Raw genomic sequence first — 27,884 nt, 5'->3', positions numbered from 1 at the left:
GTCGGTCTGGGGTCCAAGAGCACTCCCCTGTTCAGATCAGCTGTCTCTGCTGGTTTTGCCAGCCCATTCTTTGCCAATTTGCTCATCATTCCTCTCTCTCTGTCACTGGGTTCCTTGGGTTCAGTTCAGTGCTTAGTTGTGTGTTTGCCTCTGCTTCCATCAGTCCCAGGATGAAGGCTCCCGGATGGTTATAGACATCAAGTTCATTATCAGGAATGGGCATTCGAGGTGGTCCTTCCACTATTGCTTAGCTTGCCAATTGGTGTTATCCCTTTAGATCACTCGAGGTCGCTCTGGTGCCTGATCTGTCTTCGATCCTATGATTCCCTCTTCCCCCTATTCTACCCCCACCCCCTCAACTTGGAGACAAGATCCTCTGAATGGATGGGGAACAGGGCGAGGGGGGGGGTAGTGGGACCTGGGAAGAACAGGAAAATAATTTTATTTTTGAGGTTATAGTTGGACCATTTTCTCTTCCCTTTCCTGTACCCAAATTCTCCCATATACCCTTCCATTGATTGTTGGAACTTCACGATAACTTTTTAGCAATGTGACCACACTATAAACTTCTGACAACCATACTACCTCTTACTGGCTTTTTTATTCTCTTTTATTTCATTTAAGAACATTGCCTTCCATAAAAGTATGTATTGATTATGGCTATTAATTTCAACATGATTTCAGATACCAGTAAGTGACATTTTCCCTAGTTCAAGATAATAATGCATGTAGACAGGACAATTTGTTGTGTAACAAGAAAAAGTAAGGTCCTTCAAATTTTGTATTTTTCAGTTGTATACTCCAGTGCCCCAGAAAGAAAAACAGCTACAAAAGTAACAGCAACAACAAAAAATCCAAACAAAGTAGATCTGTTATGTGATCATGTGCCAAATTCTATGTTGGAAAAATGTCTTCCAGAATGATAGTATGAGGGAAAAAATGAATGCAAATTTGATAAAAGAATATCGCATTTAAAATTTTTAGCACCAAATAAACCAAGTTAATTACTTTTTGTGAATTCCAGTCTTTGATGTCATGTAGTAACTATTTGATGCAGATAAACTGTGTCCAAGACTGTGCTCTTGCTTGTGAATTTCCTTTCTGAGTCTCTGTGACAGAGCCTAGGGTATTCTACAAGTAAATATCTCAAATACTTTCACTAGTTCAACTCTAAATGAATTACAACTGAGAAAAATGATAGTGAAACTAGGTCAAACAATTAAATGTAATTTTATTTTCTATTCTAGCTTTACCTAGGTAAGACATACAACAATGCAGGAAATATATAGCAACATGTACAGACAGGTCAAATGAAATAAGACATTGCAAATAAATGTAGTGTACCTTGCTTGACTCTTCCTTTTTCTTCCTGTTTAACCTCTCTGTGAATTAGTATTAAAGAAAGTATTAAAGCTCAACTATTAATCTTATTTATATATTCAGTATTCACTATGTCTCTGAGAACTATAGAAGTTACTGTGGTTATACATGTAAACCTGTATGGACACTAACCTGAAGGAAGTCACATTGATAGATATAAATAATAAAATGAAAAATGACACTGGGCAGAAATTGGAACATGGTGCAGCTTGGAAACTAGGTCAATATTCCAAAGTACAAAAAAATAGCAAAGACTCTGGTGAAATGGGACAGAATTCCTATTCTAAAGCTAGCCAAAGATTAGAAACAAACTTCTAGGTATAAGTTTTAAAATAGAAGCCAAGAATTTGAGGTCAAGGAAGAGATAGTATGCTATCTAGAAACAGTCAAAATAGATATCTACACAAACTTGCACCTTTCTGATCCTGAGTAAAAGCTAAAGCACGTAGAGATGATGAAGAAGAAAATAATCTTACAACTCAGAAAAAATGTATACTCAAAAGATACCATCAAGAAAACCCAAGAATATATTACATTTACTTAAAAAGAACAAATATAAATAGAAATACATGGAAAGAAAATTACAATATGAAAAAGAATAAAATTTTAATTATAAATATAAGTGAATCATAATTATAAATTGCAATTATACTCTGTTGTTAAGAACAGATTTATTACCACAGATGATTGAATCAATATGTGAAAAATATCTTTGTAAACCTTAACCAAAGAATAGAGCAAGGAAAGAGAGACTTTATAATGAACAAAGGGAAACAAAGGTAGAAGAATGATGTGGAAGATGACAGCTACAGTGGTTTGAAAACAAAGATCTATCACACAGATGTATGCTGCTTCAGAAAAAAAATGCCAGAACACATGTGACACAATGCACCATCAACCTTAATAGACATCCGTGTACAGTATGAACCAAGCATAGCAAGACTTCTGCAGACATAGATGAAAAATAAAGATACCTAACCTTATCCCATTGTATTGAGTACTCATGGTCAGTACTGAAGACACCATGTCCATTCTCTTTATTTAAAGGATAATACTCTGGGCAATCACAAATTGAAAAGGTAGAGTAGATCACCTGGATGGAAGAATTTTAATAACCTGGAGACATAGCCTTCAAAACAGGTGCTGGAAACAGATGGTTTTAAAAATGAGGCCCCTCATCCTTCAAAAGCTACAATAATGCCAGTGATGCTGAAAATATCCCAGGGCCTGTAAAACATGAACAATAACCTGGTAACTACACAGTACCAGTAGAGTGAGATACTGAGACACAGAAAAGCAATGAAATTGCAAATGGAAAACCAAGTTCACACTAGAATGTAAAAGTTAATCTATCATTTTCAAACTAAACTCTAACAGTATATAGAACCAAGACAATAGTTAACAGGTCTTAATAATAAAATCATGATCTCCATATTTCTTCTGTTCACACCTTTTCAAATTCTTCCCTGGACAGTCAATCGAGGACAGTCAACCTTTGGACTGCTGCTGCATCATCTGTGCAAATAAGTTGTGAGAGAAATCAATAAATCTCTCTTACTGTGTGTACAATTGAATGCAGAAGTTGCCAAGGTTGAGGCAAAATATTTGTAAGAGATACAAATAAAATTTAGCAATGATTCAATTACTAGATTGAATTAATGGATTCAAGGAACAAAAGAGGCCAGTTGATAGTTGACAGATATGAGATGTGTGACATAGAAGTCATCGTGACATATCACCTTGACATAGAAGTGAAATGACAAGCAAAAACATAATACTGTAAACACAGAATCCTAATGTGACTCTAAATATTATGTTAGGAATATGGAGTGATGACTGTAAGATGTTTTGAAAACTATATGATTATAAATAATGATGAATAAATAAGAACCCAATGTATATGGATGTATCAACTGACAAAAGTTTATGTACTGCATTTAGGATATGGATGAAAACACGCAGAGTGTGCAAAATAAAACAATTGGAGGAGCTGCAGTCTAGCACTCTCTAGGGAGTAGAATAATAGCAGCTGAGGCAAAAGGACTATTATTTTTCAGTGTTGTAAGCATTATTAAGGATTATAAGCAAGATCCTAAGTGCTTAAGTTACTTTAAAAATGATGCTTGTACTTGGAGAATCTTGACCTTAAATTTGGTAAAATAAAAACATAAATTAATTAAGCTAGAGTACAACAATATTAATTTTAAACAGAAAAGCTATTTGGGACAAGAGCAAAAGAATTATCTTTTTTTGAAACACCTTTTTTGTTATATTGATGATTGATAGGAGGTTCCAGCTCACTGTGAGTGGAACTTCCCTTGGGCTGATGGTCCTGGATGAGCAATCCAGGTAAAGCAAGTTGCTCCATCAGTTCCTACCTCCAGGTACATTCTTACCTTGAGTTCCTGTGGTGACTTCCCTTTATTCTGGACTATATATAAACTTTAAAATGAAACAAACAAGCCAACAAATAAAACCCACTTTCCTCCTCCAGTTATTTCTGGCCATCGTGTTTTATCCCAGCACTAGAAAGTCTAAGTAAATCACTTCCTGAACACTGAGAGCTCAAGAGGTCTTTTGGACAGCTCTTTTTGTTTCTTTCTGGTTTTGTTGAGACAGGGCTTCTCTGTGTTAGAGCCCTGGCTGTTCTGGAACTCATTGTAGACCTGTGTCACCTCAAACTCACAGAGATCCACCTGCCTCTGCTTCCCAAGTGCTGGGATTAAAGGTGTGCACCACCACCACCTGGCTAGAAACCAACTCCTAATCATCGATCATTGAATCTTCTCCAGTTTCCTCTGGGAAAGGAACAATCTCTGTACTTTGTTTTGTTCTGTCAGCCACAGAGTCAAGGATCAAAGTGGAAAAGGGCAGGGTGAGCCCAGAGCATATGTTAAGAGTTGAGTGAGTGAGAGTTTTCACATGTCTTCTTTACCAGTTTCTTTGCACCTGTAATGCTCCCTCAGCAGTCCTTCCCACATTGATTGCCTTGTTGATAATATTTAAAGCATATTTCATTTCAAATTAGCAATTGTGCCCAGTATGCACTTCAGCAATGGAGCACATCCTTGCCATATGTGAGTCCATGGGTTCAGTCCTCATAAAAACAAACAAAAAACACATTCAATCAATAGACATTCTATGTCTCTCTTCTGGACCTTTACTGTTGTTGATGTTGTGGACCAACAGCATTCCTATAGCCTGACAGAGAGTGGTGCGTTGAAATCTTCACAATGCTTCCCCAACCTGCATGAGTTTGTAACTTGAAAATTGTCCATAGAGGTTTACACCATAAAGTATGACAAATGGCACCAATCATATTATTTTGCTTTGTAATGCTACTAATCAACATCATTGAATACTTGAACACTGGAGTATGAGAGGCGTTAGTTGGACCATGTAATTTCTTTTTTCAAAGACATATTATAATCACATGACCTGTTGATAAGCCTGAACCCCATGGATAATACTGATATAGAAACTCCTGAGGGAGATCTTTCTTCTGTAAAATATATGCACCTTAAACAAGTTTTCTGCATGGTTCCTACACAGCTAAGTGATTGATGACTGCCTCCTTAAAATACCTGATTCCAGGTTATTCCTTAATTCTCAAATTATAATATAAAGGATTTTTTGAGTAAAACTAGTGACATAAAACAAACAATACTTTTATTTTAGTATTTATATTTTAGTATGTTTTTCTTTCTAGGTATATATCCCCACCGAATTTTGCCAATAACCTCAAACATTCAAAATGGGTACCTTAAAAAACCAGAAAATTCATAATTTGAGACAGAAAATCTATCAAACGAGCTCTAGCTCTTAATGTATGTGGTTATATGAGACAAAGTGAGTTTTGGAGACTGTTGTATAACATAGTCTAATAGTTAATAATAAAATTCTGTCCACTTAACAGTGTTTGTGTGTGTGTTTCATGTGTTTAAACCACAATAAAATATCCTAGACATAAGTCTCCCAAGCTGAGACAAAAAATAGTTTTCCATTGAAATTTTTTATTAAAAGTATCAGTGAGCCTCAATTGGTAATAAAATCAATAATAAAACATACTTTGCAAATTTTGGACACCTGGGTTATGAGGTATAATAGTAAAAAGAATTGAGTGATGTTTTGTTTTGTTTCTTTGTGTGTATACCTGCTTTTGCTCATTCTGTTTTGCTGTCTTTCCCTCTTCATATGTGTTTCTTGTTGAAGCTCCCCACATGAAGCTGGTAGCTCAACACAGGCAAGTTTGTTTTGTTCATTCAGGGAAATGTGTACGTTTTGTGGTGGAGAAGCCATTACCACAGATGCTGACACACTGTTCAATCACTGTGCTGGACATACTGGGACAAAAGACTCGTTTCCATAAAAAGGAAATCCCAAAGGTTTTCTACCTTGATGAAATGGAATTAATTAAACACAGTCTAGCATAAGGTGGCTGGAAATACCTACATAGAAATAACGTTTTAATCAATTTTCATTGCCAATGGGAGAATGCTTACTAAATCTCATTGCTAAATAGTGGGAGGACCCCGCATGCAAGTGCCTGCTCCTTTGGAAACTGCTTGTTTCTTCAGCAATTTTAACTTCGAACAAAGAAATAAAAAATTCCGAGTGCTAAAAGAAATCCAAGGAGGAATTTTGTCGTAGCAAGACAAACTAACGTTAATAAATGAAGCTAATTAGGCTTGATTTGCATATTTAACTCATCTTAATTACACATGGATTCAGCAAACATTTTAAAAGCTGCAATCAATCTTTCACAGACATGGTTAGTTATTTAAATGAAATAACAAAAACTCAGAGCCTCATTAGTGATCAGTCCTTATCCAGTTTACATGCCAGTGGGATTAATTCAGTAGTAATAATGGAGTATGTTTTCTTTAACGGTTTGTAAGCCATAACATTAAAAGTTCTTTGGTCTCTCTCTCTCTCTCTCTCTCTCTCTCTCTCTCTCTCACTCACTCACACACACACAGACACACACACCACACACACACTCACACACACACAGTTTGGAGGTTAGATTACTCTAGTACATTAAAATACTTGTTTCCTCAAGAAAGAATCTTCACCAATTTCTCGTGACCTTGACCTTTAAATTATTTTTAATAAATAATAATGTAAATATTTATATTCATTTGTATATAAATAATAAATATTTTATTTATTCATCAAAACTTTCATGCACTTGTACAATTTGATAGCTCAGGCAATAGCTATGGTGGAAATAAGCTCCATCTCAGTGGAGTTGTGTACAGGAATGTGCTTTTAAAGGTGGAATGAACTTTAATTCTGTTCATTCTTAGACATAGTTTACTTCCTCTTTCTAGGTCATAGAATTTGAAATACTATTCTATAATCTCCTATTTTTTATATTTTAACATGCTTTGTTTGAAGAATTTCTTAGGTGTTTTACAATATGAAGACATTTTCTGAAGGCTTAGGAGAAGTCGTCCTAAGATGAAAGGTTCCCTCTCAGTCATTGTATGTAGGCCTGACAGGTGTGATAGGAATGGGCAAGATCAGGAAAGTGTCATGGTGGGACACAATGATCTTTATTCTGCACTGCTGTTAAATGAGTGTGAAATTCCAATGTAAAAGGTCCATTGATTACAATTCTCCACAGATTCCTGTCATGAAATCAGAGTTGCCTTGAAACTCCAGTGAAGAAAGGAAAGTTAATGAAGAACTTCTTACCAAATGACACAAGTTTCCAAGAATCAGCCTCTGCGTATTTACGAATATAAAAATATTTATTCAATACCCCCAAAAGCCAGTTCATCACTGTGGTTGTCAATGAAGATAATAGTGTTCATCCTGGCCATCATAGGGCTTGGTGTGTGCATACTGTGACCATGTGATAATGAAGATTTATTGAAATTCGCTGTGTTCCAGGAAGTAGGGCATAAGATCTTTGCTGTATTGTTAAGTCTTCAAATGGAATTATAAATACTACATTGCTGTATTACAAATGAGAAAACTAAGGGTCACAGACTTCTAATAACAAAATTAGCTGTCACCCTAAATCCAAATCCAAGCAATTTCACTGTGAAGCCACTCTTAACAGCTGCATTTTGTACATTAGTAATCAATTGTGTTGGCATATATTCAAATATGGCAGAAAATACACAACTTTTCACTTTAAATTTCTTGCATATGTGCCAAGCTTCATTTATGTAACATATACAATCTCTACTTCAAACTATATGTATATATATAATAAAGTAATATCATAGTTTAATTTTTGCAACAAGCTAATGCAAAGTAAAGACAGGTTGAATAGCGTCTTTCCAAGTCTACATGCTGATATCCAGTTCTCGGTATCTTAGAAGGGTTTAAGCTCCATAAGAAAATAATTAAGGTTGTATGGGTTCTTTAGAGTGAGCATTGCCCATTATGACTAATAGAAAGAGAATAGGATTCAGACACACACAGAGAAAAGACTGTGTGGTTATGTAGGAAGACCATAACCATGTACAGACCAAGAAAGACTTCCTAATGAAGCCAAATTTGCTCATGCTTTGATCCTGGCCCTTTGTTGTCAAGATCCATGAGAATCTGCATATCTTTTGCTTAAGCTTTTGCAAACCAGCACAGCTGGGACTATGTCAAAAAGAAAGACTACACACACTGTCTTTAAAAGCTGGTTCCTCGTAATAGTTAAGCATGGATGGCTTATAGGACTCAGTGATACTGTCTTTGTAGCAAACCCATTTACTGACCTGATATTCACTCTGTAATGAGTTTACTGAGACAGATGTGGTATGGGAATAGAAGAAAAACCTGTCAGTGTTGAACATTACTTTTAATCAGTTAAAATAGCAAAATGTTGATAGCAACCTTCTGGATAGGTTCACCACAGTAAATCTCTGTCCCATGGGCTGAAATCATGAGCCTCTTGCTGTTTGGCTTTTGGGAGAGTGTTCACTTAAGTTTGCTGTCATTGATTAATTAGATAGTTTTAAAACCAGTGCTGATTGCTTACTTGCAAGCAGGGCTGTAGAACTGTTACTAATTGATCTACTTTACAGCCAGCTCTGGTACTTGTTACTGGGGATATAGATCATATAGAAGAATGGTGACTGTTAAAGCTCTTAGTGGCCACAAACATTAATAAGTTGGCTATAGAGTAGAAAAACACAAATTGATCCACAAATGCCAAATAGTTTAGTAGTGTAGACATTAAGTGGACTGTTTTTACACAAATTTCTCCAATTATAAGAGGATTTAAAATACTATTTTCATATAGTATAAAGTTAGATTTATTATACATAAAGTATAAGGCAAAGGGTTTATACAAATGAGAAATTCTAATATTTTTGCAGTTTCAGTTCACTACTGCAATCCTTCACCAGTCTACCCTAATCCTCGAAATACACATCCAGTGTGGTTCTTTTACATAATAACTGAAATAGGCATATAAGATGGAGGGGGGAAGGTGATCGCAGGGGCACAGACTTGTTCATAAATATACAGAACACATGATTTGCTGTGATTGCCTCTGATGTAAACCTGAGGTCAAAGTCTAATTACATTATCTTTCTTAAAATTGATTTTATAACCACATTTCATTTCTCACAAAATAGAAAAAATAAAACATTTTATCAATTTTTAAACTGAAGAGGGTATGCAGAGATTTGTAGAATGACGATGATATTCTAGTTCCTAATCTGAATATTATTCAAGTATACACGTGAATAAATGTCATTAAAGTAAGTTCTTAAGATTTGTACATTTTGGTGGCAGGAGAGATCACTCAGTCCTTAAGATCCAAATTTGCTTCCTAGGACTCACTGGCAGACAGCTCACAATAACTTGTTACATGACTCCTAGCCTGATCTGCACTCCCAGGGTAATCTCTCTCTCTCTCTCTCTCTCTCTCTCTCTCTCTCTCTCTCTCTCTCTCTCTCTCTCTCTCTCTCTCTCTCTCTCTCTGTGTGTGTGTGTGTCCCTCTCTAATTCACACTCAAGCACACATATAATTGTATAGATTTTAAAGACTTAACACATTTCACTCTTATGTGTTTTGCATCCCATTAGATAAAAATCCTAGCACATCAAAAAATCATTTTATAATATAGTTTGGGAGCTGGAGAACGTTTCTACAAATTTCTCTTCCACAGAGATGTCTCTGCAGTTAGTAGTGCAAACAACTACTCTTCAACAGGACCCACATTCAGTTACCAACACTCATGTTAGGCTGCTCACACCTGCCTGTAACTCCCTTTGAAGGAGATACAATGTCATCTTCACGTCTCCCCAGGTGCTGCATGGATATGCATATATAAACCTAATTAAAATAAAAATAAAATTGTTTAATAACATAGAGACTTGGCAGCTAGTTAAAACAAATTTGTTTTATGTTAAAGTCTTAATTTTTTTCAAAATGCGGTCAGATTTCCTGGCTAAATAAGAACCATTATAATATTAAAGGAAACATATCACCCCTTAGCTCTGTGATAATTTTGGTGATATTATAAGTGGTTATTTTGTAATTTTATCATAGACCTATTTTTTTAATGTTCCTAAGTTTGGGGTTGTTTGTTGTTTTGTTTGTTTTTATTAGACAGGGATTGTGGTATCCCAGGTTGGTCTTCTCCTCCCTCTGCAGCTGAAGACGACCTTGAACTTCTGAGCCATGTGTTCCCACCACCACCCTGTCCCTCAAGTGCTGGTTTGGGCCTCTACACACAGTTTCCTGCGGTGCTGATGGTCCACTCCAGATTTTTGTATATGCCAAGTAAGCTCTGTACCAACTACCCTGCATCCCAATCCCCTGCTTTTTAACTTGTTTTTATCTCGAATTAGACCTTTAATGTGCTGTTTTTGCAGTCTTGTCAGCTTTTCATACTGCACTGTTAACAGTAGCAAGGCTTTTTTGATATTTTAAAGAGACCAGTGAAATAAACAGTTTTTGTCAGGTAAGGGAAGTTTTGTTGCAACTATCTGTGAACATCATGATGTCTGTATCCTGCTTCTGTTCTATGTTCTTCATAGTTGGGAGGTGGGGCATCTCTGCTTATATCTCTCACTCATATCAAGACCTAAGAGAACTTCACACACCATTGTGTGTGCTGCAGATGCATGCTGAACAGAAAGGGACCCATGGGGCAGGGGGTATTGCTCCCATATCATATACCACATAATCCTTGAACCAATTTCTCCATTTCCTAGGTTGAAGATTGAAGCAGTGAATGACAGTGAATATGTGATCTCCTAAGGCTAGGAAGATGAGGACAGGAAAAGAGAAGTCTGTATTTCCTGTTACTTACCAGTCATTTCACTTTCTTGCACACAAAAGCTTTAAGTGACTTTTGAATAAGAGGTCGCAGCCTTGCTTCTGGTTGTCTTTAATATGTTGGCATGGATTCAGTACCTGTTTGCTTGCCTCTCAAATGAGACCTATAATATCGCCCATCTCACAGAGTTGTGCCCTTAGCACAATACTTGGGAGTCACAACAAATAGTAAACCTACAACTTCTCTTCCAACGATACTCATCGCTGCCCTGTTTAGAGTGTTAAGAGGGCATGGCAGCATCCAAGAGTGAACATACTCTTGGGCTTGAACCATCTTGCACAAAAGTGAAGGAATCAGGCTATTCACCCATCCAGTGACTGAAGCTGTTGAAAACAAATGACCGAGAAGGATATTTTGTATTTGTTGCTCTTTTTCCATTTTCATTTGTAATCTCAAGGCCAATTGCTTACTCCTTGACTGAGCACCTGTTTACCAAATTCTACAAAAATTGTCCTAAGCCTTGGAAATAGAACAACAGTAGAGAAGACATGTTTTTCTTGTGGGGCTTTAGTGACAGCTGGAATAAACTATGAGTCATTGTACTTAATAGTTACAGGCAGGTGATTTGCTTGTCCAACACCTGTTGTACTGTTGAGACCAGTAAAAAGAGTCAACTCTTGAACTTTCAGGACTTGACACAGTAGAAAATTGCTTCTCACTCACTAACTGTTCCATAGGAAGTTGATCGTTTATCTCTTGTGGTTGGTCAGAAATGCAGGCTCATTTTGCTTTATGTTCCCCTATCATTCATGGCTTCAGTCTTCAACCTATAAATGGAGAAATTGGTTAAAAGATTATGTGGTATACTTGGGACTTATTTTACAGTGGGCAAGGAATAACTTAGTTTCATGGATGTGCTTGACCTTGATGCTGTGCCCAAGGGGAAGACATAAATTTCATGAAAAACTTCCTGCTAATGTGAGGGGAGGCTGTAAGAGAGAAGTCAGGAATATTGATCTGAAACACCACCAAGTTGAAAGTGGGATAAAGATTGGTTTGAGTTGAAATAAAGTTTGGAGTAAAGTTTGAGCTTAAAACAGAGTAAAGATGAAGATACATATATGTTTAGATAAGAAAACTGGAAGCAGAGAAACTGAAGACTGTGAGCGCACTGGAACTATAAGAAATGCAGGAAAGGCAATATGACAGTTTCATGTTTTTATGACATTAGTCACTTGGGATTAGATATAGATCTTGCAGGCAAACAACTGCTCAAGGTTCACAGTGACTATTAGCCATTCATGCCAATAGTCAGTGAGCTTTTTCCTCTGTGAATAGTTTCATACGATTATTTCTCTATCCTTTCCTTTGCTCAGGATCTTATTTTGTTGCCTAGACTTACTCTCCTCAGACTCCTGGGCCAACGTTATCCCATATCAGCCCTCTGTGCACTGGGACAGGCACCCCATTGTACCTGGCCTCTGAGCTTTCTTCTTTTTCAGTGTATTTTTTAGCCAACAAAATTGCAAAGCTTTTTGGATTGAATATTTTTGCCCTCCCCATCCATATGTTGAATCAGTGAGGAGGCCATGAGGTCATAGTGGTGTAGCTCAGACATCATTGACCTGTTTCGGTTTTGTTGTTGTTTTGTTTTTGCATGAAGAGGAAGAAATTTCAGGTGATACTACACACCAAGAATAATAGAATGATAGCATCACCAATTAGCCAGTGTATTTGTGAGCCTTTTTTTAAAGGTGATAGACCAGAAAACAAGAGAGAAAGAGATAGATAGAGGAAGAGGGCAAAGAAAGTGTGAAAAGGGCATTGAAAAATGAGAAAGAAGAAGAGAGTTGGACGCAGAGGGAGATTGAGAGAGAAGAGGGGAGGGACAGGAAGTGGGAGATTGCAAAAGAAGAAAGAGCAGAGAGAGAGTGAGAGAGAGAGAGAAAGAAAGAGAGAGAGAGAGAGAGAGAGAGATGGGGTAAGTAACAAGAACAGATATGTGACAGGTCATACTAAAGAAAGCCTTGCTCTGATATACAGAGGAGGGGAAAACAAGCTTCAGGTTAGATGTATGCAAGTCTCTCCAGAGGCCTCACCAGTGTTACTATTAAATCACTCTTTTACCTGATGTGTCAGTGCCGAGCTTAGAAAACTCAGTCAATGACCTGTATAAAATAGTGAGGGAGCAAAGCTAATGGAAGAGAAGAATGGTAAAGTATGTGTTCAGATTGGAAAGTTGGGCACCAGTGACTGGATAATTCAGATGTTAGGAAAGAACCTGGAATTTGATTTTGTGTCACTATAATTGTTAGGATGATTACACATAGGAGACTTGTGTTATGTAGTCAAGGCTTTCCTGATTCCATTTTGCTTGTGAGAAGAATGTGTGGCATGTTGGGTAAGAGTCAGAAATGAGACTAATGAGGAAACTCCTAGGATTCTGTCCCCCACCAGGGAAGCTAAGGTGGAGAGGGACAGAGTGAAAGGGCAATGGCGAGAGGTATTCCACGGCACTTGGAGATCACGGTGAGGGAGAACAGCCATATACACAGCTTTGTGGTTGTCTTCTTTTGTGCTACAATTGGTGATGCTCCATGTGTCCATTATGACGGAATGATTTGCTGAGGGTGAGAGAACCAGTATACAGAAAGCTTCCCTTTGCACATTACATCTGACGTGCTCTACTGGTCCCCAGTGGTAAGAGATGTCATGCAGAGCACTGGACAGGGTTCAAACATTCAATGATGAGACTCCATCACTATCCCTAGTGATTCAGTGTGTGCTTCAGCCACAGAAGAAAATATGACAGAAAGATGGAGTTTGGACCACTTGAAGAATAGTAGCTGAGCTGAAGGGAACAAAAGTGGTTATTTATCCATCTCATACTTCTGTTGCTCTCTGAATCATGAAGGCATTTTCCTTTTGGGGAGAGAGGTCCCAGGGGATATTGTTTAGTGGGGAGCAGGTCATGGATCAGGGCAGTGGTCCAAGGGGAGCAAACCAGAGGTTATACTTTAACCACACAGATGACCTTTTAAAAAGAGAGAAGGGTGAGGATGTCCATCTGGAAGTCATGGGCTTTTCAGGGGTCATATATATCTGGCATGCACATGTTCTGTTTATTTGTCTGTTTCAGCTTGACTCAAGATAGGTGTACCTGGAAGAGGGACTCCCAGTTTAAAACATTCCTCCATAATATTGGATTGTAGGCAAGCCTGGGTAGCATTTTCTTCACCAATAATTGATATGGCAGGGCTGATGAGCCTGAGTGGTATAAGAAAACAGATTGGGAAAGCCATGAAGAGCAAGCTAAATAAACAGTACTCTTTTGTATCAGTTCCTGCCTCTAGGTTCCTGCCTTGAGTTCTTCCTAAAGCTTCCCTCTTTGATGGATGTCAACTGGTAATTATAAACAGATAAACATTTCCTCCACAAGTGGCTTCTGGTCATGGTTTTCTCATAGCAACAGAAAAACTAAGACAGAACATAATTGCCTGATTTCCTATATGTGGACCACATACGTACAGGTGCTTTGGAAGTCAGAAGAGGGCATTAGATCCCTGGGATTGGAGTTCTAAGCAGTTGTGAACCTCCCAGTGTAGGTGTTGGGAATCAAATTCAGGTCCTCTGCAAAAGTAGGAAGTGTTCTGGCCCTCTGAGCCATCCCTCCATTCCAAGAACGAATATTTGTTAAGCTCTTTCTAACAGGAAGCACGCTGCATTCCAGTTCATCTTAGCTCATTCCTACTAACAGAACTAAAAGTTAAATACTCTTACTTCATTGCATTCATGCCAAGTAAAGTAAGGCTATTTGTTTAAGACCAAACAGCTATTGTGTGTCAGATCCAGAAACCAAGGACCAGCCATCCCTAAACTCAGGGTGCTGACAGAAACCACCTACCATACATACAGCTTCTCTATGTGAGAAAATTAAAGGCCCAACAGTGTGCATAGGTCATGTGATGGTTTTTACAAAGTCTTCCTCTTTTTCATTTCCTTTGAACAAAAACAATTTTGACAGGAATTCATCAGAGATGTTATTCCATGTTTCAATGTACCATTTTGGATATTGCTATTGATAAGGCTGTTTTCAGACTAGACTATTAGTAACCCTCATATTCTTTCTACCTCAAAAAGAGTAGATTCACTTTTATCTTGGGAACAAAGCTCAGTTGAAAAAAATTTTAATCTTTTCTTAATTCATGAAACATTTATCTTAGAGTCAGCTTTTGTTATAGCAGCACAAATGTGGTCAGTCAGCATTTCCATTATACTGATACTTCCAGGGATATTCAAGAAACCTCAGAGACTCTCCTTTGAATTAAAATTTGGCTCTCAGGATTTGTAACCAGAAACTACATTTTCCTTACCAATTAATCAAATAATTCAGAGGTTCTCAAATTGGAAACAGACAAAATGCAAAACTTTACCTTGCATAAAAATGTTTGAAGGTAAATCTTACAGCTTAAAACTTTGTATAAATGTTAAGCATTCATTGTGCAAGTATAATATTGTATTTATGCTACAGTCATCCTCAAAGAAAATGGAGGTGATAAGCATAGTGATTATAACATCTCACACTCAACCTGTTTGGCTTTGTGAGTAATTTACTTCTACTTTGGGAATTGAGGTGATTTGTGGTCCTTGGCATAATTGGATTAAAGGGCAACAGCATCAAGAAACTGGATCAGAATAGCAAGAGGAGGGGAGCAGCCCCTTGGAGACTGTGAACTTGCTTCTCTGCGCTCTTTTATGAACTCCAAATTTCTTTGGAGAAATTCTGAATCCTGTGGACATAGATTAGTAGAGTAGCATGCATTGATTCTATAAAGAGACACTGAGAATTTAAAATGCTGAACACAATGGCAGCGGTGAATCCTAAATGCGGCTTAGTGACAAAGGACTTGCAAGATTGCCTAGTTTAGGAAAGTACCAAAAGTGACCAATAACATTGAAGGAACAATGTAGAAATCTGCCTTTCATCTTATTTTGTAGCTTTTCTCCCTCTTCAATCTTTTAAGACTTCAATATAATGAATGACAATAGACGTACTGCCCCCACTTATCAGTGCTCAGCCAGTTACCCTGACCTTCCTTGCTCTTCCAGAAACATGCCTGTAGTCTCCACACCTGGGAACTTTTCCTCTGGCTTTTTATTGTTTGAGGAACATTGGCCAAAGCAGAAAGCTGCTCTGACTCCACTACTAACTTCAGGCTTTGTTTAGAGTTTACTTTTATGTAAGGCCAAAGGGGTCACTCTGTTTTATCGTGTTTCCTTGTAGTTCCTTATAGCAATAAGGAAAATTTCCCTTATGTTCACTGAAGGTTTGCTAAACTGAACCAGTACAGACAGTTTCACAGGAGAAAGCACATGCAAAATTATTAACCTGTCCTTTTGTGCAGGGAGCTCAAAGAAGGGGCAGTTGGCTGGGGTTAAATACCTTCTTTGTAGAAAAGAAGAAAGTAGGGGCTAGATCAATTTTTGAGGAATAGCAATGGCTTTTAGGGAAATTGATTGGGGCCAATGGAGAGACAGGAGTTGACAAGTAATTGTGGAGTTGGAAAGCAGAAATGAGCATACAAGAGGAGCTTCCTTGATATGATGTCATTCATCTTCCTTCCTGTCATTCTGGCTTTCTTGGATAAGGAGACTTGATGAAGGTCTAAGGATGATGGCATTACTTTGGAAGATCTTCTTCAGTCAGACATAGGAGCTTCAAAGAGGGTCCCTCCTGTGCTTGGAGGAGGGAGGAAGGGAAAATAGGAAAATGAAGCCATCTGGATTCTGAGACCCTGTCTCCATCTCCGAGTGCTAAAATGTCACCCATTGCTGTCATTTTCTGAGCCCCAATATGTCTCAGTCCCAAACTAATGCTAAGTTTACCTGGTTAGATGTTTTCTTATCATTTGCTTACACACTTTCTTTTAAATAAAGTAGCTGTCTCTTCTCACTTACAGTCCAGGAGCATGAAAGTGTGATTCATTTTGTAATGTAGGTAGCAGGCACACAGAATTATTCCAAGCAATGCTGGTTATCCAGAAACTGATTGTTCAATAAATTATTCAATGAAATCAACAAGAATCTCCAAATAATAGTCCAGCTGTAATCCTCCCTGTCTAAAGATGTTATTTTTCAAATAGAGTCAAGATTCCCATTTGAACATCAGTTTCAATATGAAAGACTTCACATGTAACTTTCTCACTGTAATATCCATGGGTCCATCTCTCCTAAAAAACATTCAAACTGAAGCTTTGAGGTTTTCATATTTAATTTCAGCTACATTTTAGAAGAGGTAAGGTGCATGGATAAATGTCTGCCTGTGCCTGTCTATCACAAAATAAATAAATTCCATCACACATGTTCTATAGTGTTTAATACTTGTAATAATAATATTAAAATTGAGCTTTGAAATCTGAAGTTTAATTCTGGCCTCATAATTTTAAAATAAAAAGAGATCCACATCCCCAGCCTCAGCGATGGTAGAGATGCTATGCTGTTAAACAGATCACCAATGGAGCGACAGGTAGAGTTTCCTTCCATCCCCATGGTCTGAAACAGGAAAAGTAGACATCCAGAGCAAAGATCCACAATGTGAAATTTCAAGGAAGCTCTGTCATGATTGTTCTGAATAGTACCCAATGGAAGTCTATTATTTTATTTTCCATCATGAGAATGCATCTTTGTATAATGAACTAAACATTACTTAAATAAAACCATCTGTGCTTTGTCTCCTAGGGCAAATGTGAGCAGTCTCTGTATGGTCATATGCACTCCATCAATGATGCCACCTTCACATCTAGGGTGAGTAAAATTCTCCCAATAAATCCATACAACTCTTCTTATGTCAAAATCAGCTTTAATGAAAGTCATTTATCAGGTAAAATAAAACCTTAATAAGCTAAGGACAATAGGAAAATGTGTATAAAGGGAAGATGGGTGCAGATCTTTATAGGTCAAATAAAAACACATCTGCACACATGCACACACACACACACAGAGACAGACAGAGAGAGAGAGAGAGAGAGAGAGAGAGAGAGAGAGAGAGAGAGAAATAGCAGTAGCAAGAGAAGGAGGAAGGGGGAGTAAGGTGTAATTTCTTCCTAACCACCTCCCACAGTGTCTTTTGGCCAGCACAGGCTTCAGAATATAAATGAGATAGATGATACATTAACTTAGCAACTCTGGAGACTGACCTGGGGGTCTTGTACGTATTGGACAAGCAGCCTAGATTGCCTTAGTTCTTAGAATCAAAATGCTGCTATGTAGCATGAGTTGTCTTTAAACTAATAATGGGGCTTCCTCAAACACCTGTGTGATTCTCTTCCTTGGGTAAGTACTCCTGTGTCTGAAGGTTTCAACCTAAAATGCAAAATCTTAAAAGTGGCAGGACTGAAATGTAGAAAGTAACAGTAGAAGAAGAGCAGATTCTCTTCGCTCACTACATTGGTAAGAGAGCCCTGTATTTGTGGATAGATATATTCAGATAGAAGGATGACTCAGCATTGCTTAAGTTGCTAAGCTAATTGACGATGTCTTTAAAGGGGTTCAGATAATAATAGGAGCATGATTTAAGTTTGTACCTTCTCACATGAAAGCAGTTTGACTGGAAAGATGACCTCTCAAAGTTCCTCAAACTCCGTAATTTAATTACATCTAACATCTTAATTTGTCTCCAAGATCCCAGTAGAGTGAAAACTCTTAATTCTATATTCCTCCTCTTTTCCAATTAGCTGAAAAGGAAATCTGATAGATTGCTCATTTTCAACTTCAAAATGACAGCATAGTCAAAATTCTGTTACTGCCCTGTTCTTATTATTCTTTAAGAAAAAAGGGAAAAAAACACTCACTAAAAATTAGATCTTCTGAGGAAACGTTGAGTGCTCCTACTTAAACTGTATGGCTGTGGCTGCCACTCCCGAAGGTTTTAATGATAGGCACTACCACAATTAGATTGTTACAGATTTGTCTCTGTAAGGAACATTCCATTTAATTGGGTCTAGTAAGCCAATTAGTTGAAAAATATTATGTTATGGATTGGTGCTAGATACCAAGTAAAATTTTACTTCTAACAGAATATCAAGAAAGTTTAGCACCATGTGCCACATGATATAGGATATTTATGCTAAAACTTTATTAAGCTCTTCTCACGCTCATGGAAAATTAAATGGAAGCTGAAATGAAGTAATTTTATATTTCACAAGTCTGGCATTTTATTTTGGTGAGTCATAACATGGTGAAAACGGTATACCATTCAACATAATGAACAGTAAAATGAATAAATATGGAAACTCCTAAATTAGATTTGCTGAATTGGCCATCCCAGCAGATACACATTAATTATATGTATTTCAAGGGGCCAGATGATATGAAATCCAGGTCCAAAGTGAAAGTGAAAGTGAGTAACTTGTTTCTCCTTACACCTACTACTTATAGGAAAAGGAAGGACAGCTTCATCATTGTTCCACACCAGTGTCTCAAAGACTTTCTGAAAACTCCTACTAATTAGCTCTTCAAAAGGATTTAAGTATCAAGAAATGGAGTTTTGTTATGATGGCTCACATGCATGGTAAAATTTATGGCCACCAGTGTTAATGGTTTGGAAAATGCATCTTATGTAACACACCTGCTAAAGAATGTCAGGAGAGTGGGGTAGCATACTAAGTACAGAACACAAAGCCATAGTGACAGTGTTAACACTCCGGCAGGCATCATTAGTCAAGGCAATAATAACAGTCATGCTGTACACTGCTCATACATACCACAAACAGATTTTAATTTTGTAGAGCCTTGCTAATTGCCTCTAGAAAAGGCATTGTTAAATTCATAGCTCAAATTACATTACACTGTATAATACAAGCACAGTTTCAGTAAGCAGACATCACACGTATAACAGTCACTGCCAACAGCCTTGAAAATATTTACAGAAACAATTTGCATATGTCCCTAAAAACTGTATGAGTTGAATTTGATGTCATTGTTTATGAACATTCTAATGTCTTCAGTTGTGACTGATTTCTGCATTGGAAGTAGATATCTATTTCAAATATTTTAAGGAAACATGAAAGTGTTTTGTTTTTCTTCCTAAGTCCTTCTAATGAAGCAATATCAAACTATCAGAAAGGAAAGAAGTGGTTATTTCTGCAAAAAATATTAACTGACAGAAAATGTAATGAAAGATTAGAAACAACAACTATGGAGCACTTTGACTTGTATGTATCATCTATAGAAGAAAACTGAGAATGGAGGTCCTATCTCCCTTGGCATCTGTTTTCCCAAGAAATCAATCTAGGATTGACTGGGATGGAATTCCTTCAGGTGCTTCAAAGTATCTGTTGGCTTCTTTCTACTTCTTTGGTTATTTTTTATTTGCATTTTAGTCATTCTTAGAAATTGACCATGCAAACAGTTGGTGCTTATTAGACATACCAATGCATGTTCTTAGTTCTTTAACTACAGTTGGCCTGCCCCCTTCCTTCAGTGTACTATTTTCTGTTTGCTGAAGAATATTCTCCGGTAGTTCTTTCAGGGAGAATGTAAAATTCTGAGTCTTTGCATATCTAATAATTCCATTGGGGTTTTATTTTTTTCAGTGTTCATTTTTTTCCTCTTGGCACTAATGTTGCCAAGGAACAAACTGATTCTTTGTAGATAATAGTTGACTTTTATCACTTATATGTTGTGATATCTTTACACTGTCAACATAGTAATGGCAATCTTACTGATTGTAATATACATATTTAACAGATTCCCCATTAAAATCCCAGCACAATTCTTCACAGACCTTGAAAGAACAATTCGTAGAAAAACAAAAGACCCAGGATAGCCAAAGCAACCCTGGTCAACAAGGCAACTTCTGGAGACATCACCATCCCTGACTTCAAGATGTATTACAAAGCTATAGTCCTGAAAACAGCTTAGTATTGGTACAAAAATAGGCAGACCAATGGAATTGAATTGAACACCCCGACATTAACCCATACACATATGAACACCTGATCTTTGACAAATGAGCTAAAATTATACAATGGAAAAAAAGAAAGCATTATCAACAAATGGTGTGGACATAACTGGAGGCTGACATGTGGAAGACTGCAGATATATCGCCATGCACAAAACTTAAGTCCAAATAGATCAAAGACCTCAACAAAAATCCAGCCACACTGAACCTGTTAGAAGAGAAAGTGGGAGATATCTTTGAATGAATTGGTATAGAAGACTGCTTCCTGAACATAACTCTAGTAGCACAGACACTAAGATCAACAATTAATAAATGGGACGTCTTGAAACTGAGAAGCTTCTGTAAGGCAAAGGACACAGTCAGCAAGACAAGAAGGCAGCCCACAGAATGGGAAAAAATATTCACCCCATGTCTGACAGAGAGCTGATCTCCAAAATTTACAAATAACTCAAGAAGGAAGTCTCCAAAACACCAAAGGATCTAATTAAAAACTGGGGTACAGAAATAAATAGAAAATTCTCAGTAGCGGAGTCTAAAATGGCTGAGAGACACTTAAGAAAGTGCTCAACATCCCTAGCCATCTGGGAAATGCAAATCAAACAACTCTGAGATACCATTTTACTAGTGTCAGAATGGCTAAAATCAAAAACACCAATGACAATTTATGCTGGGGAGGATATGGAGAAAGGGGAACACTCCTTCCCTGCTGGTGGGAGTGCTGACTCATACAGCCACTTTAGAAATCAGTACGGAGATTCCTCAGGAAAATGGGAATCAATCAACCACAAGGCCCAGTAATTCCACTCTTAGGCATATACCCAAAAGATGCACATTTATTCAACAATGACATCTGTTCCACTATGTTCATAGCAGCATTATTTGTAATAGCCAGAACCTGGAAGCAACCTAGATGCCCCTCAACTGAAGAGTAGATAGTACACGATGCAGTACTATTCAGCAGAAAAAAAAATGGAATCTTGAAACTTGCAGGCAAAAGGATGGCACTAGAAGAAACCATCCTGAGTGAGGTAACCCAGTCACAAAAAGAGAAACATGGCATGTACTCTCTCATATATGGATTTTAGACATAGATCTGGGGAGTGCCAGCCTACAATCCCACTGCCAGAGAGTCTGGGAAACAGAACCTTCACCCAGCAGAGGCAGACACCCACAGCTAAACACTGAACTGAAATCCTGGAATCCAGTGACAGAAAGGGAGAACTGATGGGCAAAGGAGTTAAGACTGGGCTGGTTTAACCCACAGAAACAGTTAAACTGAACAAGGGGGAGCTCTTGGACCCCAAATGGATGCCTGGGTGGACAGCATGAGACTGATCCAGAACCCCTGAATGTGGGTGTCAGTGAGGAGGCCTAGGTAATCTATGGGGCCTTGGGTAGTATTTATCCCTGGCATACAAATGGACTTTGACTGCCCATCCCACAATGAGAGATGCTCTGCAGCCTGGACTCCTGGGGGAGGGCCTAGACCCTGCTCTGGATGAAATGACAGACTCTGGAAATCCTCCATGGAGACCCTCACCTGACCTGGGGATTGGAGTGGAGATTGGATGGGGGACTGGTGTGCCTGGTGGGGGGAGGGTAGAGGAGGAGGGGAGGTAGAGGGAGCAGGGTTTGACATGTGAAACAGGCTTGTTTCTAACTGAAACTTTTTAAAAAAAGGAAGAAAAAAAACCGAGCAAACAGATTTACTTACTTCCCTTAATCCCCCAAGCCTTTCATAACCACACCTGTCATCTGACCTTCATGGTCAAGAATAAACACACCCGAGTCTGTTGTTATTTAGATAAGACATCCACTACCAAGGCCAAAACATCTTGCAGTAGCCATGCCTTAAACTTTTATGTCTTTTGAATTATTAAGGACAGTTTGAACTCTCTGACTGAGGCAACTCTCTCACCACTCAGCAGCCTTGTTTTATGAAACTAAACCTCTCACTTGTACCTGCAGCTCACCAAGTATGCCGGCCCTGTGAACTCCAGGGATCCTCTTGTCTCCATATACCCGGTGGTGGGATGAAAACCAGTGCCACCACCACACTCAGTATTTTCTGTGGATACTAAGGATCAAACGAATTTCCTCATGATTATACTGCAAGCATTTTACTGGCTGAACTATCTCATCATCACTCTACTTAAATTATTATTATTTGGGGGGGGGGTTTACGAGACAGGGTTTCTCTATATTGTTTTGGAGGCTGTCGGTCCAGCCCAGCCTCGAACTCACAAAGATCCACCTGCCTCTACCTCCATTGCCCGGCTACTTAAATCATTTTTAAATTACCTACAGTTTCATTTTTGTGTCTGATTTGAAATAATTTTACCAGATCTCCCATGACTTCTCTGAAACTTCTCTGAATCAGGCGCAATTCTCAGTGGAAGTTATGCCTGTAACCTAGTACATTTTAGATTCTGACTATGGCATACGAAAGTTAAAAACATATTCATTCAGCATACAATAAATAACATATGTATAAAGCCACAATATGCAGTTTGCACATTAACCCAATAAAAACACTAAAATTATTCTAAATTAGTTATGCAACTATTGAAATGGAGTATTTTGTGTCTTTCATATTGGAATATGTCATATAATTATTAGTGTAAAGATTTTAATTTTTTGACTGAAGGCTTATGACAAAGAGCCTTACTTATTTACTCTTTCAGGGAACACAAGTTCAGTTCCCAGTACCACAACTGGTGGCACATAGCAGCTATAGCTATATCTGCAGGGGATGGTGTGTCCTCTCCTGGCCTCTTTGGACATACAACTCATATACATATATATGTATGTGTGTGTGTATGTATGTATGTATACATGCACATGCATACCAATCTTTTTAAAAAAGACTTCAAGTGTGAACTGAAAAAGTTCAGGTGTTTTCCTAAGTGGCCTCTATGTACACATATATGCATTAATTTTATTGTCCTTTCTTTAAAAGTCATCTATGAACAATGTTCTATAGTTGCCTACTTAAAGTAATTATCCTCACTTGATTTTAACAATGAAAAATGAATTTCTGTTTCAGATGTGTGTGTGTGTGTGTGTGTGTGTGTTTGTGTGTTCTAACAGACTCACGCATAAACAAGATTTACATAGTTTCAATATCTGGCCACTTTATATTAAAATGCAAACTAGTTAGGTTATGCAGCCATTGATCCTGAGAAGAACAATGATGTCAGGCTGTATTTACACACTACAAACATTTCAAATTTGTTTACTTCTTTAGCACTCTAGCTGGGTGTCAGTCAGTATTTAACTGGGCCAATAATATTGATATTTGATGTCAGTTTGTATTCATTCCTGCACCTACATGATACATAAGTCAAAATTTTATGTGTGCTGCAAAACAGTGCTTTAGATCCAGTCCATCTAGGGAAATGAAAACAAAGCAATGGAAAACAAAGGGCTAACATGCTATTTTAAAGATTTCAATGTTCCTACATAGTTAAAATCATTTAAGCTTATATAATACAATTTTAACTAAATATTTTATTAAATAAGGTTTTGCCCAAATCATCTACAAGGAAAATAATTTTAATAAGAAATGAAACATAATTACAGGTAAACAAAAGAATATTTATACCCAGACATTCAAAAATTATCTAGAAAAGACAGGATTGATTATTTTCTCTTCTACATTGCTCTGTTCTTAGAAATATTACAGTAGAAATAGCTTAAAAAGGGTGTATTTAAGATTATTTCACACAACCTCTTCAGTAGCTCCTATCTATAGACAGTGGTGATTCTATATAGACTTTAATTTCCTCTAAAGCACATGAAATTCAGGAAGTTTTGTGATTTTCGTGTCATAGTTTATGATATTTCTACCTTCGCTATTAAGATTAATAGTTTCTATTTGTAATGACATCACCCTTGAGTGTTTATGACAAAAATTCAATAAGCAGATCATCCTTAGTCACCCTTCACTCAGCACCTATTTTGTCCTAGGTACTGCTTTCAGTGTGGGTTCAGGTTCAGTGGTAAATTCCAAGCCCTGTCTTTATGCATAGTCCTCAGATCCTTATAAGAACCAGAGGCACTAAGAAAACAGTGTATACTTAGTAAGTGCTGCTTATCAAAAATAAGCCAGTGTAAAAACAAGTCATGGGGGGAAAGCAGGGACTATACTAGTAATAGAGGCACACAGTAAGAAATGGTATCTGGGGGAAACATGCAAAGAGTAGAGTAGAAGGAAGAAAAATCTCAAGCAGATGCCTCAAGGCCAAGTTCCCACTGTGGCAGCATCATGATGTGAGGGAATAGCAAGACCAGTACACATGCACTGGACTCCATTACATCTAAAAGATGACAACTAACAGATAGATAACTGACAACTTAGGCTGTGGTACTGGTCAAACATGGTGTGATGGTGGCCACCTAAAATTATCAACAGAGCATATTCTGTGGTTCCAAAAATGTTTCCTTATACAGTATGGCCTGGATATAGTAATTATACAAGAGACTTTGTGTAATGCCTCAACATGTTAATGGCATGGTTCTTGGCATGATTATTGTTATAGAAACTAATCAATAAGTATTGGTTGATTGACAAGTACCAGAAAGTCAAAGGACAACTAAAAAGACAGGACAATGTTTGCTATGGCAACATTGAATACCTTAATTTTCTATTTTTTATTTTAAATTTTGTAGCCTCCCCACGACTGATTTGAAAGAGGTATCCAAAAATGTTGAAGCTATGTTTTATGTTTACAGAAAACAATGTCCTTCTTCAGAATATTTAGCCCTTTAGTCAGCTAATCTTTAATACCCAAAAGTCCCAATTAAATAGTTTCACAATACAAATATGCTCTAAAAACATCAAAATAATAATATAAAATTACACATCTCTCATGATTGTGTCCAGTCTTGCGTTTCATTTAAAGGTGTGAAAAAGTACATATATGATAAACAGCAACTTAAGAGATTACTTTCTGTATAAGGATGGTGCTTAATGCACCCGACATTGTCCCGGAATCATATAATTAGAGCAAAAAGAATTGTCACACCAATTTACTCATAGCATAATTACAGGAACACTTGATTATCTCCCTTAATGTAATTTTCCTCACTTAATTGTGTGTTCTCCAGTGAATGTGACCTACCGAATCCACACTTTAATAAGTAACTGCCAGATAACACGCTATACCACCAACAGAGCCTGCCCTTCCTGTAGAAGGGATTTAATTGTATAACTAAGTATGACCCTTTGGAGAAAATACATAAAACCTTCTGTCTCTCAGTACAGTAGAAGGGCTGGAATGACCTGGGACAGACTTGACTTGACTCTGGGTTTGGGATCTGGCATGACAGTTGTCACAATGCTTGATTTTTCAAGCCTATTCTGTTTATCAGCTGAGTCAGCACACTCAGCCATCTTCCTAGTCTGTGTTTCCTAGGGTGTCTAAGTTTATTGTTCATGCTTTCCATTCTAGGATAGGAAGATAGATAGTCCTGACTTGCTACTTGGAGTGTTACACAGCAGACCTGTTTCTGATTGGCATACCTGATGCCTTCTCCATCTGAGCTGGAAAAAAAAAGGATAACAAGATACCAGTTCTTTTTTTATTGGGCTTGATACTAGATTTCTTCCTAGGAGGGTGTTTTTGTTTTTTGAGAAATAGGTTTCAATTTATATATTGAAATAGAACTATGAAAGAAACCAAGTCATTAGCTTGTATAGTCCAGATTACTGCCCCATTGGGTCATTAAGGTGATAAAAATAGATCCAAGAATAAATAAAATCCATGCAATTCCAAGATTGTAATTTTTGCTATCTCTAAAGAATATTCCAGGGATAAATAACTGTATATTCAACATATATGGATATCTTACTTGTGAAAAAAATCAAAAACAAAACTGTTTTATTAAAATTGGAGGTGACTGGGCCAGGGTAAATGGTTTGTTAGGTAAAGGTGCTGGCTACCAAGCCCAATGATCTGAGCTCAACCTCAGGGTCCAACATGGTAAAGAGAACCACTGGTCTCCTGAAAGCTATATTCTGACACCTGTATCACATGCACCATGAAACATGTTTGACTCTGCCACCTCACCCATACACAAAATAAATAAATTGGAAAGTGTAAAAAAAACATAATTAGAGGTTAACAATGGAAAAGTACAGCTTAATAAACAAATTCTTACAAAATTAAATTGTCAAAGAACACATATGCAAATGCAAGACATAAAAATAAATCAGAAGCACCACTTCAATAAAAACTAAATAGTATTTATAAGTGCTATGGATTTCATTTAAATATGAAACTTTATTCTCTAATATGTTTTATTAATATAGCTAGATTTTAGGATAATTGTTTCAGTCAGTACATTTTGGTAGATGCACTATGGGCTCCTTAGCGTGGTCCTCACAAATGTAAACATTATGATGGTGCAAACCTAATTCATGAATCATCTTGGTATGTACAGGGAAGTACTCTGAATTTATGTGACTCTACTTATGTTCATATTAATAGGAAATTAATTTATTGAAGGTTACTCCCCGCAGTGTTACTACAGTGAATGCTATATTAATCAATAATAATTGGCCACTTGAAAAGAGACTTTTGCCAGGAAGAGTAACACCTTACGTTACCTTGCAATAAATAAACTGGGTCTAACAGGATCTGTGTGGATCCGCTCCTAATGCCTTTTAGCAGTGGTCAGAGAACAAAGAGACATTGCTGCTAAGGATAGTCATTAACATGTTGCTCCTAATTTTGCTAGACAATGCTTTACTTCTCCAGAAAGTATATAAGCATCTATTTTTTGAGTTACTTATATGTGAGCCTTTAAATGACTGGCTTGAAATTATTAAAAATAAGTTACATATTTTTCATAGGAATTGCATTGTGTGTGTGGAATTATATTAGGGGAATAAAAATAACCATATCTTTATTTCCAACCTGGAAAGAAATAGATTTGTCTATTTTGCCACTAACTCTGCTGCTAATGTGGTCATCCAAGCTCCCAAGTCCCTCTGTCCTCTGGGAACTACAAGAGAAACCCTGTGCTCGTCCCCTTTGGTCGTCATTCCCCACCTTCCCTCTTCATTACTCTGGGGATATAAAAGGACTGGCTTACTCCCTTGGTAAAGGACAACACACTAATGAATTTAAGTGCCTGCATCATTAAAATTGTCATCCATGGTACAGTATTTCAAGTGTAGTACCAAGGGTGGCTAGCTTTTACTCTTCAGGGGGTCCAAAGATATTCAGTTTCTTATGTAAATTTATGCAAAAAATGCTGCAACAAAATCACATGCTATTTATTTCAAGCCTCAAAAG

General features: G+C 37.4%; 1 protein-coding gene across 5 annotated transcripts in view; it reads left to right on the top strand.

Annotated features, from left to right (window-relative positions):
* Positions 1-27,884, top strand: part of Spag16 (sperm associated antigen 16) — an 809,062-nt gene that overhangs the window by 561,077 nt on the left and 220,101 nt on the right. For all 5 annotated transcript variants that reach the window (XM_040753382.1, XM_040753381.1, XM_040753385.1 and 2 more), the window contains one exon: positions 17,361-17,426. In XM_040753382.1, the coding sequence (XP_040609316.1) occupies positions 17,361-17,426 (66 nt within the window). The remainder of the gene's footprint in view (positions 1-17,360; positions 17,427-27,884) is intronic.

The sequence above is a fragment of the Mesocricetus auratus genome, unplaced genomic scaffold (genome assembly GCF_017639785.1).
Source record: "Mesocricetus auratus isolate SY011 unplaced genomic scaffold, BCM_Maur_2.0 Super-Scaffold_100010, whole genome shotgun sequence".
Taxonomy (NCBI): Eukaryota; Metazoa; Chordata; class Mammalia; order Rodentia; family Cricetidae; genus Mesocricetus; species Mesocricetus auratus.
Note: the sequence above shows the minus strand (reverse complement) of the source record. Positions and strands in the feature narration are given on the sequence as shown.